This window comes from Lathamus discolor, chromosome 1 (genome assembly GCF_037157495.1).
Source record: "Lathamus discolor isolate bLatDis1 chromosome 1, bLatDis1.hap1, whole genome shotgun sequence".
NCBI lineage: Eukaryota > Metazoa > Chordata > Aves > Psittaciformes > Psittacidae > Lathamus > Lathamus discolor.
Window position 1 is genome coordinate 81,642,627 of NC_088884.1, and position 20,289 is coordinate 81,662,915.

At 39.4% G+C, this 20,289-nt stretch overlaps 1 protein-coding gene across 2 annotated transcripts in view; it reads right to left on the bottom strand.

The window, feature by feature from the left end:
* Positions 1 to 16,048: 16,048 nt before the first annotated feature.
* The window catches only part of RERG (RAS like estrogen regulated growth inhibitor), a 108,370-nt gene continuing 104,129 nt past the window's right edge, over positions 16,049 to 20,289 (bottom strand). For both annotated transcript variants that reach the window (XM_065665142.1, XM_065665143.1), the window contains exon 5: positions 16,049 to 19,930. In XM_065665142.1, the coding sequence (XP_065521214.1) occupies positions 19,523 to 19,930 (408 nt within the window). In that variant the 3' untranslated portion in view covers positions 16,049 to 19,522. The remainder of the gene's footprint in view (positions 19,931 to 20,289) is intronic.

The following is a 20,289-nucleotide window of genomic DNA, read 5'->3' on the forward strand; positions in this document are numbered from 1 at the left end:
GGAACAAATCACCTTTATGACCCTCCCCATCCTCTTGATTACTCTTTGAAATGTGCATAGGGGTTCTTATCTATCTTATCATACAGCGACTGGATCTGTGACATATGCTGTATTCCTAGAAAAATGGGTGCCTTGCTCTTATTATTAATACTCATTATAGTGCAGATTGTTAACATTTAATGAGGTGATTAAATTCAACCAAATAACTGTGTTGGACTTGTCTATGGTGCCTTTGAAATCAACTAATCTGGCATGCCACCATGCTCAGACTGGCTATATGTCATCTCACTAGAGTTCTCTAGCTTGCAGGAATTCTCCACTGCTGGGTGTGTGTGGAGCTATGTTTGCAAAACAAGAAAACCTATCCAAGGGAAAGGGTTTGCAGTCATCAAGTTGGGTCTCAGGAAAGGTAGTAGAAGTAGCAACAAAAGGTAAATGGGATTAATTACTAAGCATGTCCCACTGGTATCAGTCCCTTGCAGTGTGTTGCCTCACTCATGCGTCCAGTCTCAGTTGCTGTGTGGATCAGTAGGGTGACAATTTATCTCTGATTTGTTTGCAGTTTGGGCTCATTCCCTGTGGATCTATTTGTGTGGCTTGGCCTCTGAACTCCCCCATCTAAGTCCTTGATGCTGAAGTTGTATGCCTGTTTAGAATGAAGTGCAAGTTTGAAGAGGAACAGAGCACTCTGGAGCTGTATTTCTCTTGGTAGGGTGTTAAGAGGATCAGAATTCACATTAGCTTTGCTAATGTCTGTTAAAGGACTCTTGGAGGTAGTTACGTGTTCTTGTGCTGTGAAGGAGGGTGTTGATCCCAGACATGTACCTGAATTCAGCATTGCCTCTGGGCTACCACACATGGACTTTCCTCACTTGGCTAGATGGGTTTTTCAATTACAAAAGGCCTTATTTATTTCTGGCTCAGATTTTGTACTCAAGGTTCCAACCCATTAGCTTTAACTTTGTGCCATTTAGGGGGTTAGCTTTAAGGCACCCTTGCAGGACTTTACTCAGTTTACTTTTAAGTCAACTATTTCTTTCACTTCCTGTCAATTTTATTTTTCTTTCAGGATGGAATTCCCTCATCCCATTTCCTCCCCTGCTTAACTTTCACACAGTCTGTGTTCTTTGGCACTAAGTGCGGTGCGTGTAGAGGCCTGTGGCTCCCTGCGCAAGATGTTGAAAAGTTTTCTAGCCTGTTACAGGACCATCTGCTGTATATATGCCATCTACTACCATTTTGTATGCTAATAAAAATGTCATCTTCACTTCCTCCTTGGAAGGTAGCCTCCTATGTTATTCCTTGCAGGAGAAGTGTGAACCTGCTGTAATGTGTGTCACTCTGGAGTTTGTCCATGGCCAGACTGACAAATGGATGTCACTGAGCTTTGGACCAATTCGTAACAGAGGGAACTGTCTGCTGGGCACCCCAGGGTCTGCTGAGTGACAGCAAGAAGAGCATTTTGTCGAGTTTTGACGGTTGGCCACCTCCCTGACCAGAACGCCATACCACTAGGTGGTAGTGCTGCTCAGACTTACCGACTGGTGGGAACAGCTATTGGCAAGGGGGTCCCAGAAGAAAACCGGCAATTTTAAATTCATGACCATTTTTCAGCCGTAAACTGATCTGATAAAGTCAGGTATTGTCATCTTGTCTTTTCATTTGTTCGACTGTGGAAATGATTCCATATAAAAAACGCTTAAAGGTGTGCTCTGGGGTCCATAAACTTTTCAGCACAATTATAAATTGGTGTCTTGTACCTTTCTCAAACTGAGTGTATTCTTTTTAATCCACCAGAAATATACTGTGTCTCAGAAAGATGCGGATGTATTTTTTCACTTTAAATTTTGAAAACCCAATGAAATTTGGAAGTGATATTCTGAATCCTCAAAATGCATAACCAGTCAAATGCTGGTGGATATATCTGTAAGTTTGTTTTCTCAAGTAACCTGATTTAAGAAACAAATTACACAGAATGTTACTGTCTCCTTCAATTTTATTTTATAACTTAATCTAAGTTATTAATATATCCAGGAGCTACACTGGCAAATATTCAAATATTTGTTCAGGAAATCTAAATGAGACATCTGAAGTGAAGGGTGATCTTTCCTCTCTTTCCATTTTCTCCAGTAGCCTACTTACATATTTCATATTACATAAAATGGAAAAATTATCTTCTTTTGGGTTGCTTTATTGACTTCTTTGGGTGCATACCAGAGATGGATTGTTCCAATGTATCCTTTGCTGAGAACCAGCTCAGACAGCAGTCAGCAAAAGGGCATGTGGGAATATGCATGGGTTTTTCTGCCTTATTTATTTATTTATTTATTTATTTATTTATTTATTTATGCGTCTTTCAGGAAGAAAGACTGCTCTACTTTGTTTAAGATTTGTTGGCAAAAAACTAAGGCACCTTCAGGCCTGAAACCATTTATGGAAAAGTGTTAGTTTTCATTTCCCCTTTCTAGGCACTCTCAAGAATGCTTGACTGTTCCTTTCTCCCTTTTCCCTGCATTCAGTCTACCCATGCAGTGTTCCATTATCTGTTTTTACTCTTAATTATATGCAGGAAACTTGTTTTTCTGATCTACTCTGATACCTTATTCTCTGAAGGTACCAAGATTTGAATTTATATGATCTTTTGAGCCCCACTGTATTGCCTTCCTCTGCAAAGGTTGCAAGCAAGCTGTTCAGCTAACTTCTTCCTCCCTGTGGTTCATCCTCCCCTCCGGTTCCAGCAGCTGTTTCCCAGAAGGCAGCTGTGTGACCCAGACTCAGTAAGGGAGTCCTCTGGGGCAGTCAGCAATGCCATTACATCTGAGGTCCCAAAGGGAAAGCGATTTTAGGTTGTTCCCACAATCCAGAAAAAATGCTTTTTCTTGACCAATTATTTTCTTCAGGGTTTGCCTTTTCTACTCTCCTTCTAAAGGCTTTTTCTTAAAAGTGGAAGCTGACCTGTTGACCATAGTCCCTCCATCATGACCGTTTTATCTCTGAGCTATTTTGTGTTTCTTCAGCAGTGCAAAATAATCTTCAGAGCTGTTCAAACAGCTAGGGAGGAAGGAGTTGGTTAAGGTAGGAGTGTGGAAATTTTCTGACCTGGACTTCGAACTCTGTTTAGTTTACATGTTTGCTGGCGGGTGAGTCCAGATATCAGTATTGCTTGAACTGGACCTTGTTACAGAATTTAGATCTGAAAAGGATCCAAATTTGAAGGATGTTCAGACCTAGTGTTTTGGGTCAACTCATGGGAGAAACGCGTTCCAGCTGTAACATTTGAAATTTTGTTTATATTCCAGTTGCTTTCCACAGTTTTGAACCATTCTCTGACAATAATAAAATTCCAGAAAAGGGACACTGGAACAGAAACATCGTTGACTGTTCCTTTAGCCACCTTGCTACCACACAGACGTGAGCAAGCTTATTACACAATGCCTGCATTGGTAGAAAGCTGAAACTTGCACCAACTCACCAAAGCATGCATTGACCAGTAACATTTTTGTAGCCAAATTCTGTGTGCTCAGCACTCTGGGCCTCACTGGAGTTAAACCAAGGAGAATGGTGGCCCCAGAGAGTCTGTTCATTGTTGTTTTGAAATTCAGAAGAGAAAGTTGATTATGTCAGCATCTTCTTCAAGCCATAATTCTTCCTGCTGCTTCCTTTAGAAAATATTCAAGATTATAGGAATTCTTGTAAAATCTATTTTATCATACATCAAAGCTCTGGCCATGCTATTCTATATTTTAAAAGATGCAACCATAGTAAAATTCTCTATGAGAAAAGTTCAGGAAAATACCTTCAAAGTTTATAAAGATTCCTTTGGGTGAGTATCTCAGGCTCAGAATTTTCTACTTTTTTGTTGTTGTTGTTGTTCTGATGGCATTATAAAAATAGTCTGGAAATATATCTGGCAAAGAAGGCTTCTCATAGATAAAAGTTTGAAATTCTAAATATTTGTCACTTTTCCAGGTATGATCTCTTTGACCTCATTCCTATCTTTCCTGAGTGGCTCTGATCAATACTTCTAACATGCCATCAAACACATTTTACATATGTATGCCAAATAAGGGCATATGTTCTTTGCCTTATTTAAAAATAAAAACCAGGCTTAAAGAGCTGAGGTATATATATATATGTGGGAATGGTAGAAACGATGTCCATGGTAGAGTTTCACTTGGGATTCAAGGAGTTATAAAAGCAATAGCTGACCTTAAAGAGTATGAGGAGGGGACTGTTTGTCTTTCTTTTATTGCCTAGTAAAATTGTCAAGGCCTTGTGTACCAAAAAGAGCTGCCAGCGTAACTACAACACAGATACATTTATCATTTACCTTCACCTCTAGTGACCTGACTTTGTGGTTTTGAAGCATGGCAGCAGACCATAGTGTCTCCTATTATGGTCTCCTCATCCCAAAAATCTGGACCTGAGCAAGCAGTCTCTTTTCAGTGTGTGATAACCATGCAATCTCAGCCTTCTAAGGTGAAGTTCCCTGGATTTTGTCAAAATGTAGAGACTACATTTCCAATAAACAGTACAATATGTCAGAGGATGTGATTGAGGTGTACTTGAACCATGCAAGTCAACTCCCCCAATAAATTAAGGCTCAGGAATACTGATGGGGTCGATAAGTGTCACAGTCAGAGCCTGATGCCAATGTAGGCAGAAGTTTTGTAGCAGAGCCCAAAGAAGAATCCTGATCTTTCAATTCCCAGGTATATTCCTTAATATTTCTTAGTGGGTAAAGGTGAACTTGAAAAGAGATCCATTCCCTTCTGCTGAGAAACTGTTCCTGTAAACCGTCACTGGAGTAGTTTATGTACTAGGTTATTTTAGATATGTAAATTGAAAATAAGAAACATCAGTCATTTCTTAGGGCAGGAAGAAGCCACCACTATTCTAGCTATTATGATTTCTCAGACTGATGAACCTGTGGATCCAATTCAATATGATTTCCAGCACTACCAATTAGGACAGAGAAAAGATGTGGTGTTGGGTGTACTTTCTGTTCTCTGTGTGCAGTGTCATGTCTGGAAGAAGATTTTTCTTAGGGCAAAGGACTTTTCCTGAGGACAGCGAAAGAACACTGGGGCAACTGTGATTTCAGTAAGAAAGCTAAAAAGCTCAGTTTCAATATGCTATATTTAAAAATTCACTTGGCTTACACTCCTCCCCTCACCAGCCAACTATTTTTTTCCAAAACACAAAAGAATTTTGTTTGAGTATGAAATCATGTTAAGCATTATACAAGGTAATATTTGCTCAATGGTTAACTGATTTCCTATGACATGGAACAATTGTCAGAGGAGAAGCAGCAAATATAGTGACTGGAGGCAACAGGCTTTCCTTACCAGAAACAGCTGGCGTTAGAAGTAAGAATATAAATGTTCTTTCTGTTTAGTCAATCCCTTTCCTTCAACAAATAGTGATAAAAAGATGCTAATTATAGAGCTATCCTTTTCTGTAGCCCTTTCTAGGGTTGATTCCCATTATTGTGAGTGATAACAAGGAAATACACTTCCTTAATGAAGTGATGCAAATTTGTGCACGCTGCCATCACAGGAAAATTCTACAGATGAAAAGAGAAGCAACAAGCAACAGGGAGATTTTCTTTTAGACTTTTTCTGCACAGAAGCCAAAATTTGAGGTGTGCCAAGTATTAGTACTCTAGCCCTGTCTGGTGCTAGCTATTTGCTCAACATTGGATGAAACATATGGAAGGGAAAATAAATCCCTCAATGCCAAAGAATTTGATTTAAGTAGCATACTTTGAACTCTTCTGGTAAGTATCTTGGAAAGAATGGTTGTTGACTTGGCAAGAAGGTAATTTTTTGACTGAATTGGAAGGGAGAAGATGCCTACACAGAAGGGTAGAGAAAGAAAACACTCAGACCTGAAGTGGTGTTATTAGTTTGGTTAGAAGAGCGCAAAACAAATTAATAGACACAAAATGATGGCAGGCTTTGTGAAAAAGCAGCTCAGCATGTGTTGAGAGCTTTTTAACAAACAATAGGCATGTGAGCGATCCAGGACTCTTGCCATTGGTTAGAGTTTGTGGTAAGGATTAACGGCCTAGTTCACAGATTACTTCAGAGCAAAGTTGTGGCCACGTATGCAGAAGTTCTGCAGGAGGGAAACAACTCCCGGATGCTGAAGAAGGAACCAATCAGCTGCCTTTGCATTAGAGACCAATTGGCTGTCTTTGTATTGTGTGTAGAAACCAATCATTATAAAGCTTAAGCGCAGGACCAAGCTTGGAAGCTGTAAAAGGCGGCACTCTGAAGTGAATAAAGTTTCTGATTACATTAATCAGTGTGCTGTCTGTTGATCTTCCGCAGCATGAGTTGCTTTTTTTGAGCCTTTGAAGTCAGTACTGACAATTTTTGTTGTTATCCCTATTAGAAACATTATAAATTAATTTTTTAAAGGGATGTGATTGGTCTGAAGGAATGACCAAGTGTGTAATTTTTCAGTTCATGCTTTACTTAGAGTATGGAAGTAGGCAGAAGGAGTGCACCACTATAAGGTTAAGGGTGAAAAATGGAGATGACTATGGTATGGATCTGTTTTCAGATGTTTGAACAGGGAGGAATAACTAGGAGAAGATTTCTAACAAAAAGGTTTGGCTGACAGTGCATCCAAAACCAGTCAGCCCCCCCCCGCCCCCCTCCCCCCATATCTAACTGCAGTACTGTCAATGTTAATGATTCTTTTTAATCAACAAAATTAGAGAAAAGTAATAGTTGCTTTTGAATAAGCACCTTGATTGTTTCTATGAGCACATATTGTTTCTATGAGAACAATTACCCTACATCTCTTTCACTTCATTTAGTCCAGAGGGAGGAACACTGGGTTTTGATAGGAGCTTTTTATTGATTTTTATTTTCTTTTTTAATCCCAAGAGTCATCAAAAAATACAAGGTGCTATACAAAAAAAGATGTGGACAGACTGGAGTCGGTCCAGAGAAGAGCCATGAGAATGATCAGAGGACTGGGGAATCTGCCATGTGAGGGAAGGCTGAGAGAGCTGGTCTTGTTCAGCCTAGAGAAAAGAAGGTTTAGGGGAGACCTTGTCAGCATGTTCTAGTATTTAAAGGGAGACTCTCTTTTTGCAAGGAATCACATGGAAAAGACAAGGAATAATGGGTACAAGTCACTCCCGTTGGAATAACCTCCCTAGGTGGTTCATTCCCCAACATTTGTCACTTTAAAGATTCAGCTGGACAGTGTGCTGGGACATCTAGGCTACGTCATGCTTTGCCTAGAAAGGTTGGACCAGATGATCCTTGAGGTCCCTTTCAACTTGGTGTTCTATGATTCTATGATCAGAGGATCATCCTCTCTTCCCTGGCAGGATCTCCAAGTGAGAGGGGTTGTACAGGCAAATATTTAAACTTATTCATAGAATTACCAGATGTCCTAGGTTGGAAGGAACTCTATAGATGTTATTTAGTCTATTCCCCGCTCATAGGAAGGTGAGCTAACATCATGTTCTAGAAAGAGGTGCTCCTTCTCCTCTCCAGTGCTGCAAGCTACACTATCATTAAAGAATACTTTATCCATGTAAAAGAAAGAAATCAGTCAAAAATGCTTTTATCAGCTGGTACTTGCATGTCTGTGTCTTCAAGTTATGCAATACCACCACTTGGTAACTAGTGATGACATACAGAAGTACAGATTTATTTTCAAGATCTGAAATAAGATCTCTTCCTGAACTGTTGCCACATTTTAGTGCGTCCTGTAAATGTCAGTCATTGTCATATCCATACAGCGGTTGAACATAAGCTTTATAAAAGTCTTGAGGTAGTCTCAATAATCACCTTGGCAATATTACTGTTTGTTTTTATGCATATGTATGTAATCTTTTTGTCTTTCTCTGGTTACAAGAGTTAAAACCTGTGACAATGAAAGGCTAAAATATTTCTTTTGATCCAGAAGAAGACCTTAAGAAAATGCCTCTGTCATGGGACTGGTAGGAAACTGATCTCACAAGAACTGTACTGACAGCTTTTACAAATCACTGTCTATCCACTAATAAATAAAGTCATCAATTCCTTAAAGACAGGTGGTCAATCAGATAGGCTTACTCATGTCTGGTTTGATATGGATTCCCTGTGGCTTTTAGATAAGGTGATTGCTGTTTATTTTTAATCTTACTGCTTACCATCACCAAGATTTAGTTTGGGCTTCTATTATGTCAAGAGTTATATAGATATTTATCATGATATACCATACAAATATGAAAAAGGATTGGGGGTTAATAAATTGTTATCCCTTGCATGCAACTAAGGGAATGGAAGTGAGAAGTCTAAGGATAAAGATTCAGATCCCAAGGTTCCTGAAAATAGTGATCTTTATTAACTTCTGTAAACTATGAAACAGGTCTTAACTAATTTGCTCAGGATCAAAAGTCTGAGGCAGTCTGAAAACTGAACTTAACCTTGGTGCAGGTCTTTAAACAGTGAATTGCTAAGTTTTCTAGTCCTGTCCCGCTGCATGTTTTTGTATTTGAAAAGAAAAATCGATTCAGAAAAGTACCTCTCAACAGTCTTAAAGATATATTCACCAGCCTTTATTTCTGAAAATTTTTCCTGACTACTACCAAAGTCTGCCATTGGTAAATATTCAGTTCATGTAATTAGAAGCAGCTTATTTCCTTCCTGGAATTTGATAGCCACAATTATTCCATGTCGAAAACACAACACTTTTTGTGCTTTTTGTGTTCGAAGTTCAGACTGGGTCACAGAAGCAACTGGATCAAATCCATAAACAACCATGTGTGAAAAGTGCGTAACCTCTGAGTTGAAATGCATGTTGTGGCTGTAAATCGAGCACAGATGATTGATTAAGAGACATCATCTGCAGCTGGAGTTGTTGGTCAGCTGAGCGGCGTGGCCAAGAACACGTACTGTCAAGCCACATAAAAGATCCATGTTGATACAGATATGTGGCTTGAAAACCACACTGAGGTGGTGTGCTGTTTCTCAGACAGCATTTGCATTAGAGACTTTTCTTTGTGATACAGCAAGTAGCTATTTGAAATCTTTTTTTCTGGAGGCTCAGGGAGCCTCAGGGTGCTGTTCCACTCTTTACTCAGTGCCTAGAGCTGTGGGGTGCCCAGCTTCATCCTCAGTCATGTTAACACAAGGGGACCTCATGTAATCTGAGGAGGGTAATGGAGAGGTCAGCAACTAACTTTCTGCTATTGCTCCCCAAGTAAGCACAGAGAGGGACAGAGCCTTAAGGCTGTCATCTAAATGGGAAACAGACATTTAAAGGTGTGAATGGATGTAAATGAGCTCTGGACAGTATAGACATTATTTTCTGACTTGAGGCCTGGGCTAGAGACAGGCAGAAAGGACAACTCATGGAGCCCAAAGCATGTGGCATGTTTCCATCTGAAATATAGTGACTGCTCTGGGAACATGGCTACTGCTTTTTCCTTATAGTCACTGATAAAAAACTATGATCTGTCAGTGCATTATGTTGGCTCTGACCTCTGTATTTTATTTATCCTTCCAACAAGTTGAATCTCTGTCAGCAAATCTCCACAACCTCTTTTACCTTAAAGGAGTCATTTCAGTATACTAAAAAAAAAAACCAAACCCAAACTCAATAGTAAATATCTTAATCCTCAGAGTCTTAAAACAGAAAATGAGTAGGTGAAAAAAATATTTCCTTGATGTGATAATTGTTGTTCCCTTTACTAACCCTTGTATATGGAAAATTGACTAGACCAGTGGTTAGTAACCTCAGACTACTCACATGATCTATGAGAGCATGGCATTGCTGTGCAACTATTTTAATCAAGCAACATGTTTTAATAAAGGTTTATGGGAGTCCACACGAAAGTCTGCAAATAAGAGGCCTACTGATCAGAAGTTAACACTAGAAAACTACAGAGTGAACCAAACTGTGTATGAGCTCACAAAAAAGATTGGAATGGTTGTCCCAGAGGTATTTTTTTCTTAATGTGTTTGTAAGAAATAGCTATCTAGATATTTTCATTGAGCTCTTCACAGTAATATCTAAATTAAAGTGCGGGGGTGGTGGTGGTGGTGTTTTTTGCAAATGTTTCCTAATTGTTTCAATTTAGAAACAAAATAAAACAAGAAAAAAAAAAAAAAAGAAGGAAAAAACCCCACCACCCCAAAATCACTAACTTTTTGCATTGTCAATTTTCAGGTTTTTCTTTGAAGAGGACAAAGGCATTGAACCAGTCCAGAATTTGGTGGTGAAAACATTGGGCCAACACATGAGCGATGCATGGCAGAACATCACGCCAGCCGTACTACGGGTCTGTTCAGTACTGTCTGCATTTCTGTCTGCAGCCATCTGTAAAATCCCAAGAAATACTCAAAGGCTACAAAAGCAAATTAAACGCCATGACCTTTCAGTCTCCAGCTCTTTTTTGATACTAACATTAGTCTGTGAAAATTGGAATGGTGGTAGGTTTTATTGGGAAAGTTGTCTGAAAACAGGCTGGTAACTAATTCTTTGCTTCAGAATAATGACAAACCTAGCCCAGAATTGAAGACCTGATTGCCTGCTACCAAGAAATACCATTTCATCTCTTCTTTCCTCCCTGCAGGAATAATTATTTCAAGAGAATGTGAAATTAAACCTCAGACAACAGCTCAATCACTATGTATTAGTCAAAGTCCTTTGGAGAGGTTTAATTAGCTTCTTTTCTAGGAATTCTGAAGATCTCTTTCTTCCCTACCTTTCTCCCTTTCTAAAATAACTTTTTTTTTTTTTCATTTCTGATGTCATTCCTGGTATGTTTTCTATTGAGTTATAAACTTTGAATGTTTTAACTCTACACCAGAGAAATACTGTCTGTCAGAGAAAGACCATAAAGGAAGCTGAAGGCTTTTTGCAATTATTATGGTTATTTCAAATACTGAAAAACAGAGGAACAAAAAAAGCAAAAGGCAACTCATGGGTCTATTAAAAGCAATTTAATATTTGTAGAACGTATCCAACATTCTTTTGTTCTTGTCAGTTTACACAGACATAATATCACTCTTTTGTTTATGGATTTCATTAAATATATTTTGGCATAATAAAACTATGTGTATTAAACTACTGTTAATAACACTTACTGTTTTGGCATTGAATTCTATTCTAAGGAGGGGAAATACATCCTGCTTTCAGAATGCAAAACTGAAATAATTTGGATTAAAATACATATAAACCTGCATCCCAGATTTGTACTGAATTGAGTTGAACATATACATGGATGCATACTTAGAAGATACAAGGTTTTTGGATACCAAGTGTTGATGTTCAGTATTTTAGCAAAGGCTTTTATGATGAGTTGCAGAACTACAGAAAGCTCTGCACAGAGAAACCCTAAGAACAAAAAGAATCTTGTTTGGATTTTTTTTGAACTAGGTTTTCCTCCTTTTATTTTCCTCTCTTTTTTTTTCCTCTCTTTTTTTTTTTTCCCTCTCTTTCATCTTCTTTTTCCCTTTCTCTGTTCTCCTTTCCTGTTTTTCCACGTTTCTCTTTTTCTTCCGTTTCTTTTTAAAGTCTTTTTTTTTATTATTTTTCATTTCTTTTTCTGTCAAGCAGAAGCTGAATAGAACTGAAAGCTTTATTTGAATTTTCTTAGTTTTTGAAAGGAGAAATCAGTGACTTCAAAGATGTGTTCTATTGCTGGCATTTTAGATGACTTTAGACAGTGGATTTACTTTTTCTATCAAGTCTCTTCATTTACTGAAAAGCAGAAAGAGTTGGGGGACATGGTTTTGAAGTTTTCTGTGTTGTTATGAGACCTTGCTCATTGCTCTACAGCTGCTCTCTGGAGTTGCGGTATGGCTACTGTTAGAGATTCCTAGGTAGACAACTGATTTTCTTGGAATTCAGATTTGGTTACAAGTTATGCAGTTCTCACTTGCAAAATTTATGAGCAGCTGAACCCCAAGAGAATGAAATAAAATCCGCCTGCAAATGTTGATACAGCATGCCAGATCATGTCTTCTACAGCAATGAACCCTCACCATGACATGAACTTCTTACTGCCATCAGAAAACTTATTTAGTTCAAGTTTTAAAGGTACATGCTTTTGAGTGTGACAATCCTGAGATCTCATAGTCTCTTGAAAGTTTTGGGGGGAATATTGTAATAGTACAGATCAGTGAAGGCTTGCACAGAATCTGCAAGCTTTTTGTTCCAATCTGTTGGTAGCATTACTTTATATACTCTTTCATCATATTTTAGATGCTAAGATTTCAGAGAAAATTATGCTTTTGAATTCCTGAGAAAACAGTCATATTCCTCTATTTGCAGCTAATTCTCTTCAAAGTGAATCATTAATAGTATACCTGGAAGAATACCAAGTAAAGTTATTGAGAGTTTGTTTTACGCAACTTAAAGCTAACTCTGGAATATGGAAAAATCCAGAAACTTTGTTAAAAGCTGGATACCAGAAACCTGGCATTAGTTAAAAATTTTAGCCCTAATGTTTGTTGCACAATTTTTATTTTTTATTTTTCTAGTTAGATTTGCAAAAAGAGACAAACCCAAGTTAAAACTCAAAATAGTCAACTTTCTCCAACTACTAATTCTGATCAGATCACCTGAGTACAAGTGTTAATGTATGATATCTTGCAATTGTCTTACCAGGAAAATGGGAATTCTACCTTTATTTAGGTTATGTCCATTTGGTCTTATTTGTTCTTTCTTTTATTTGATTTTTTTTTCCCCTCAAAAGTTCCTTCCATGTCTCCTTGGTCTTTCCTGTAGCAATGACAGTTTCAACTAGTCCAGAGGAAGCAAGATGGAGTTAAGACATGGGTACTGACAAAGTAGTTTGAGAATAAACCATTAATTTTTACTTTACTGATGCATTCTTAGTACCTAGAACTTGCTGGATTTGAACTGCGGTTCTGTAAATTCCTAATACTACATAAATAAAATAAAACATTTAAAAATGTGTAGGTTTGGTCTGTGAGGTATAAGTTGAGGTCAGTCTACAAATTGTTTTAATTCTTTCATTATTATACATATTAATATTCCATGGTAGGATGTAGCTGCTCCTAGTGATACAGAATTTTGCAGTTTGGTTTAGGACTTTGGTACTTGACAAAGGGGTCTGTACTATAATTATGAGATGATCCTTTATAAAAAAAATATGATTTCCAACTCTTCAGAGCAGCTGAGTTCAGTGTTAAGAATTTACATCCAGAGGCATTTATAAATACTGCATTATTGTGAAAGGGACCTCTGAAATGTGGTACAGCCTATTTGCCCCCAAAACATCCCTGGATATCAGACTATATTGACACCTGCCATTTCAAACCAAATCAAACCAAACCAAGCCAAACCCACTTATTTTAAAACAACAGCAAATGCTGCTTTGGGGAATCAAGTCAAAGTGAAAGAAAGTGAAAGAGACCAACTCAAAAAGGCAGAAGACCAAACTCCCATCAAATTCTCTATTTGTTGACAGTCAGTAGTGTAAACTTACCTCCCAGTTTCCTACCAGTATACTTCAAACTAAAAATGGAGGAGAGATCCTTCAAGTAGATGAGAGAGGTTGGCTGTTGGAGTGTTTTCTCCACATGTTGGCCACCAAGGCTGTGACTGAGGGTCTTGACCCGTCCTGCACATAATCCCACTGGAGTCAGTGGAGTCCTACTGCAAGAATTTGGCCTGTCTCTTTCTGGTGCAATCTGCAGTAATAGCTTCCCTCATGTGGAACTGTGTTTATAGAAATGAGACTGAACTGGCCTCACACAAGCCAACATTATCACCTCCTAGTAACTGTGCAAAGCACAGGATGACAAGCTGTCGCTCTGGATTTTCATAACTCTGCAGTAATTAGTGCCTGGCATCTGTAATGGAAATAAAGCATCACATTAGAGTTTCTAAGATGACATTGTTTTCATTTTATGTTTAATTTTTCAAAGACCAAAAAGGGCGATACACTAAAATGCCAAGGAGCTTCTTTTAATTAAAGTCCTTCTCATTTTTCTTTACTTCTTAAGCTACACAAATGCATTGAGCCATTAAAAAGAAAGATAAAAGGAACCCCAAACACTGTTTGTATATCGTCTTCATGACTGCAGTTACTTATTTTGCAGCAGACATTATTATGAGTAGAGCAGGTTACAGTGCAGTTTGACAAAACTCAAGGATGCTTTGCAGTGCTACGGAGTCAGACAGTGACTGGAAGGATGCCTTATCTATTCTTGGGATGTTTCACCTCACAGTATAAATCCTGCATCCAGATTTCATGCAGTGCTGTGCCAGAGGAGGTATTCTTATACCCCTGCTGCCATTAGGTTGTTTATGATCATGCTTTGGGTTACTTGGTTGATCCAGGTTTGGAAGGAAAAAAGAGTAGGTTACAGCTGGTTTCCCTCTTCTGCAATGAAACTTCCACTGCTATAGCTTAATGCTCACGCTATGTATGACTGTCTACCATTGATACAATGTACCTTACATAAGGTACACATCATGTACTTTCTCTTCACAGTAACAGCACACTAGGGCTGGAAAATAAGAATAGCCAGCAGACAGTGAATCACAGAATGGTTTGGGTTGGAAGGGGCCTTAAAGCTCATCTAGTTCCAATGTCCTGCCATGGGCAGGGACACCTTCCACTAGACCAGATTATTCAAAGTCCCATCCAGCCTGGCCTTGAACAGCGCCAGCGATGGGGCAGCCACAGCTTCTCTGGGCAACCTGTTCCAATGCCTCACCACCCTCATGGTGAAGAATTTCTTCCTAATGTCTAAACTAAATCTCCCTGTCAGCTTAAAGCCTTTCCCCCTTGTTCTGTCACTACATGCCCTTGTAAGATGTCCCTCTCCAGCTTTCTTGTAGACTCCCTTTAGGTACTGGAAGGCTGTCACTAAGCCTTCTCTTCAACAGGCTGAACAACCCCAAGTCTCTCAGCTTGTCTTCATAGGAGAGGTGCTCCAGCCCTCTAAACATCTTTGTGGCCCTCTGGACTCACTCGAGCATGTCCACATCCCTCTTGTATTAGGTGCCCCAGAGCTGAAGGCAGTACTGTGGGTGGGGTCTCATGAGAATGGAGTAGAGGGGGGAAAGTCACCTCCCTTGACCTGCTGGCCACATTCCTTTTCATGGAGCTCAGAACATAGTTAGCTTTCTGGGCTGCAAGTGCATGTTGCTGGGTCATAAGCTTCTTGTCAACCAACATCCCCAAGTCTTTCTCATCAAGGCTTCTCTCAATCCATTCTCCACCCAACCTGCAGCTGTGCCTGGGATTGCCCTGAAACAGACGCAGGACCTTGCACTTGCCCTTGTAGAACTTCATGAGGTTGGCATTGGCCCACCTCTCACACATGTCAAGGTGCATCTGGATGGCATCCCTTCCCTCCAGTGTGTCAATCACACCACAGCTTGGTGTCATCAGCAAACTTGCTGACAGTGCAGTCAATCCCACTGTCCTGTGTTGCCAACAAAAATGTTGAACAGTGTCGGTCCCAACACTGACCCCTGATGAACACCACTTATCACTGAACTCCACTTGAACATAGAGCTGTTGACTACAACTCTTTGAGTGCAACCACCCAGCCAATTCCTTATCCACCGAATAGACCATCCCACAAACCCATGCCTCTACAGTTTCAAGACACTGATATTGTGGGGGATAGTGCACAAGGCATGACGCCAGTTGTCTCTGTCCAAATTGCTGGCATAAATCTCTTAGACCACTTAGCCCAGGATTTTACCTGGCAGGGCAGAGTTTAGGTGGTGGGTTTCACTGACATAATTTAATAACCCTGGTGATGTAGAATTTTTTGATAAGTTAATAAGGACATTTGGTTCTATGCTTCACTGTAGATGCCGCCTGAGCTCTCAATTCCAGACTCAGTAACCAAATATGTTTAAATAAACTGATCCAAATGCTGAAGTGCTTACTCAGGCAAAATTCACTGTTTTCCTTAGATAAAGCCTAATAAAAACTGAATGGGGACTTCAGAAACTGGCCCCTTAAAAGCTGGAAGACAACACTTCAGAGAAAACTAATGGAAGATCAATGCATAAGAGACAAGAGACCACTTTTTTTTTTTTTTAATTCTTTTTATTTTTTCTTATATATTATCTACAAGCACAAGCTTTCATATTTTTAATGTAAAAATGCATACAGATCATTATATATATAAAAATCAACTAGCCTCGTAGCAAACTGCCAGATCCAACTATCCCCAGTTTTGGGGACAACTTGTCTGGATCTAGGTGCAAACCCAGTGGTTGATCTTCACTTCCATCTGTGGTTGCACCAAACCCCCAGATATGAAGATTCTCAAAGTTCTAGGGAAGTCTTGCTTCCTGATCCAGGTCTTGCAGCATGGGCATGACTAACTCTTCATCAATTGAAGATAAATATTTAGAAACTTCATAAATGACAAACAACTTGTTGTAGGTAACAAGTATCCATTTCACCTTTCCTCCCCCGTTTTGTTTACCGTCCTTCGCATCCTCTCCCCACTGAAATGGTAGCGGACAGAGGAGAAGAATTTAATGTTAGTGTCATGTATGTACATTTAAATAGCAGCAGTAGAAACAGATTTTAAACTGTTGATGTCTGCTGCAGAAAGGCTACTGAATGTAGGTTCATGTTGCCTTTGGCCTTTTCAATGCTTGGGCACTTTTGGGTTCAATTTAGACATTATAGAAATATGACACATTTCTAGTATAGCCAAAAATACGTTGCATCATTGTGAGCAATAGTAAATCAGATTGCTTTTAATAGTATGTAGTATGTATCAACAGATTGTACTATACTACATTATAACAGCTTGACAAGGAGCCCATTGCACCCAAGATTAAAAAAAAATAAAAATCAATTAAATAAAGAAATTTGTGGTTTTGTGGGAGGGAAGGTCACAAAATTGCAGTCTCCTTTTTGACCAAGTATTTATCATGTTTGGCAGTTTCCAAATTCAGTCTTTGTAAAGGAATGTTACTATTTTTATTAGAGGTTCTTTACGTAACAAGTCATGTTTGCACAGTGGAACATTTTCTTTCACCAGGATTTTATAATTTCTCCATACAAACATCAAAAAAGAAAAAATAATTTGCTGGGATTCTTTTGGAGTATTAGGGCCTTAACTTAGCTTCTCCTTCCTTTCAACTCTCTTAGTATGAATATGATGAATTTGTTTTCTCTTGTCCTTCATACCTTTCCATTTTGTATTTTTAAATGCAGCTCAGTCTGAAGCCCAAGAAAGGTTTTCAGATACAAGAACTGCTGAAGTTCTCTTAGAGAGGAATACATCGATTGCTTAGCACACCAACATAAAGACTTTCTTCTCAGCTATGTTGCCATGGGATTTCAGGTAAGGACTTTGTCTACTTCAGATTCGTGCAACAGGACTGATTTGAAAGATAACAGAATGACTCGGTTCCTCAGCTTGCAAATGCTCACTCTGGTTCCTAATGTTGTAAGATACACATTTGCAAGTTCAGACCTTCAGCTAACGACTACTCATGTGTGAAGAGGCACTGCCCTTTCTTTTGCACTTGTATTGATTCTGCATTATTAATAGGACTAAAATTGGCAAAATCTCTCTCTCCTCTCCCCCACCCCAAAAGTTAAAAGATATGACAAATAGCTTGGGAACAGTTGTGTCAGAGTTCTTCCCAGAAGCACATGGTGAAGTTTCCACTCTAGTGCCTCTAGCGGATGTATGCTAACATACTTGAATATGAGGACCAAAATATAGACATGGATTCCAGGGGAGTGAAATGAGTTTTCACTATCTAGAATAGGGGAAACATAGAAAATAAACAACAGCACAAATAAAATATATGTCTGAATGTGATGTACGTTGATGCTGGTTGGTTAAAAGAAACTGTTTTCAGAAATTACTTTGGTAAAGTATCTTTAAGATAATCCTTTTGAGAAAAGTCCTGACTTGGGACTTTCTCTGTCAACAGGGATGTAAGTGCTTGATTCTCCAGGCTGTTCCACCACTTACATGGCTACCTGTAACTGTATAAAGTGCTATCCAACCAGATATCCTCACTCTTCTACAGATGTGGTTGATAGCCTTTTGGTCTTACTTCCTCACAGAGAAAAATAAACATTTAAAGTACAAAGCAGAGGAGAATAAAGCTGTAAGTAGTTCCTAAAAGAGGGCTGCTCCTCAGAGGAGAATACTACTAATAATCCTATTTGTCATCCCAACCTTTGGCTGTGGTTTTACATGATGACAGTCTGAGCTGCACACCATGCTGCCTGAAGGGATGCAACACAGCCGGTGGGAGACCAGCACGATCTGAATGAAAATCTCCATTCTTGGTTCTTGCATCTTTTAGAATACAATTAATAACCAAGTAGACAGGAGGCAAAACTTAACAGCTGGCTTACATGAGATGCATGAGGGAGAAGAAGGGAGAAGTAAAAACCTTTTACCCCAGGCACCAAGATCTGATAAAATGCACTTTCACTTCAGTGTGCCAGATAAAAGTCACAAAACCCCTGCGCTGGTTTAAACCATAGAGTGTTTCAAGCAACAACTGAAAGCTTAAACACCTGGAAATTATGGCCGTCTGATATGGTAGAGGTCATTCACATCGGATTCACATTTGGGCTTAGACTTTAAATTCTTGCCTTTCCAAGGATTCAATTCTGCAGTATAAAATAGAGTAAACTGAAGTAAGACCAAAACAAAATTGTAAACAAAGGCTAAAATCTACCCATAACTAAATCAAGAGTAATATGGTCATTTTTTAAGTTTGATTTCCCAAAATATGCACTCCCATTTCCCCAAGTACAGCACTGCACTTTGAGGGGGAAATGCTGAAATGCCACCAGACTAGCTGATTATTTCTTTATGAATTCTGCCGTTTCAGAGGATCTGGAAAAGCAGCTGAACTTCAGCTCTATTGAAATGTGTGTCTTGCTGGCTAAACACTCCATGAAATAGACCTTTCCTCTATTCTTTGCATACTCTGCAAAGAACATCAGCACTCATAGATTTGACAAAAATAACAACAAGGAAAGACAGTTTGGAGTAAAAGCACACAATGCACCAATTTAGAGCTGGTGAAAGCTGTCAGATAAACTTTCTGGTACCACACAGCAGCTTTTACATGTATTCAGTCCTTGAGAACACCCGTTGTGACGGCTCTTGATCAACTGAGGGCTGAATCTTACTCTCCAATAGCTACTGAGCAGCTGGCTGGCTGGAAATGATTAGGCACTACAGACTTGCAGGGGATTGGAGCCAGCCTTGTAGAAGCAGAAGACGCTCTGTCAGTGCCAATCCCTACAATCATCTAGTCCTTTGGAGTTTGTTTATTTGTTTTCCTTTTCCCACATTAGCCAGAAGCAGTGTGGCTAAATACATTTCAAACCAGGAAAAAAGTTTGACCCTGTGTTACTCAAAAAAGTGGTGTGGTTTGTCTTTTCTTTTTTTCTTTTTTTTTTTTTTAATTGCAAAGCTTTGACCATTTTAATTAAATGTGTTCTGCTTGCTTCATCCCTATTCCAAACTAGTATGCTCTACAATGCTTCTCTGGCTTAGTACAGCTCTTTCTAGCTGCTGATTTTGGTAAGCATCTTATTAATTGCCTGCTTGACGTGGGTGGTGGAGCTCCGTCTCCGAGTCTTACCCTGGACCATCTTTCGGCGCCGTACCTCACGACAGAGCTCATAGAAGGCCTCCATAATGTTGCCCTCTCCTGTGCAAGCAGAGCACTCATAAAAAGCACATGCTAGTTCTGTGGCCAGCTTTTCACCTTCCTCTGTGCTGACCTGCCTGGAGTGATCCAGATCTGCTTTGTTCCCCACCAGGATCAGTGTGACATTTTTTGGCTTTTTAACTTCATCCAACAAGTTCTTTAGTGGCAGCACCTCCTCAAAGCTGCCTCTGTCCGTGATGTCGTAAACCAGCACGAAGCCTTCACCCCATCGCACATGTCCTTCTTTCTGAATAGCATCCTCCTGTTTTGAAAAGACAGATACCAGCCTTAGGAATTTGATTTATGAAGAACTCTCCAAGCCTGCAGACCGATGTTGGTCCTCCAAAGCCTACAAAGCCATGTACACCTGCTTTACTTTATAGTTTATGCACATCATCTTTTTTATCATGTAGTATAGGAGAACTACTCTGCCAAGGTGTCATGGGCTGCCTGTGGACAGGCTGGAAGCAGGCAATTGGAAGAGGGTCTCTGATGAATGATACCCAACACACAAACTGTATAGGCCAGAGCGGCGTGAGCACCTGCCATGTTTTGAAATGAAGGGGAGACCTGGATATGACAAAACTGCTCTTCACTTTGGTGGGAATCTCTGACTGAGGC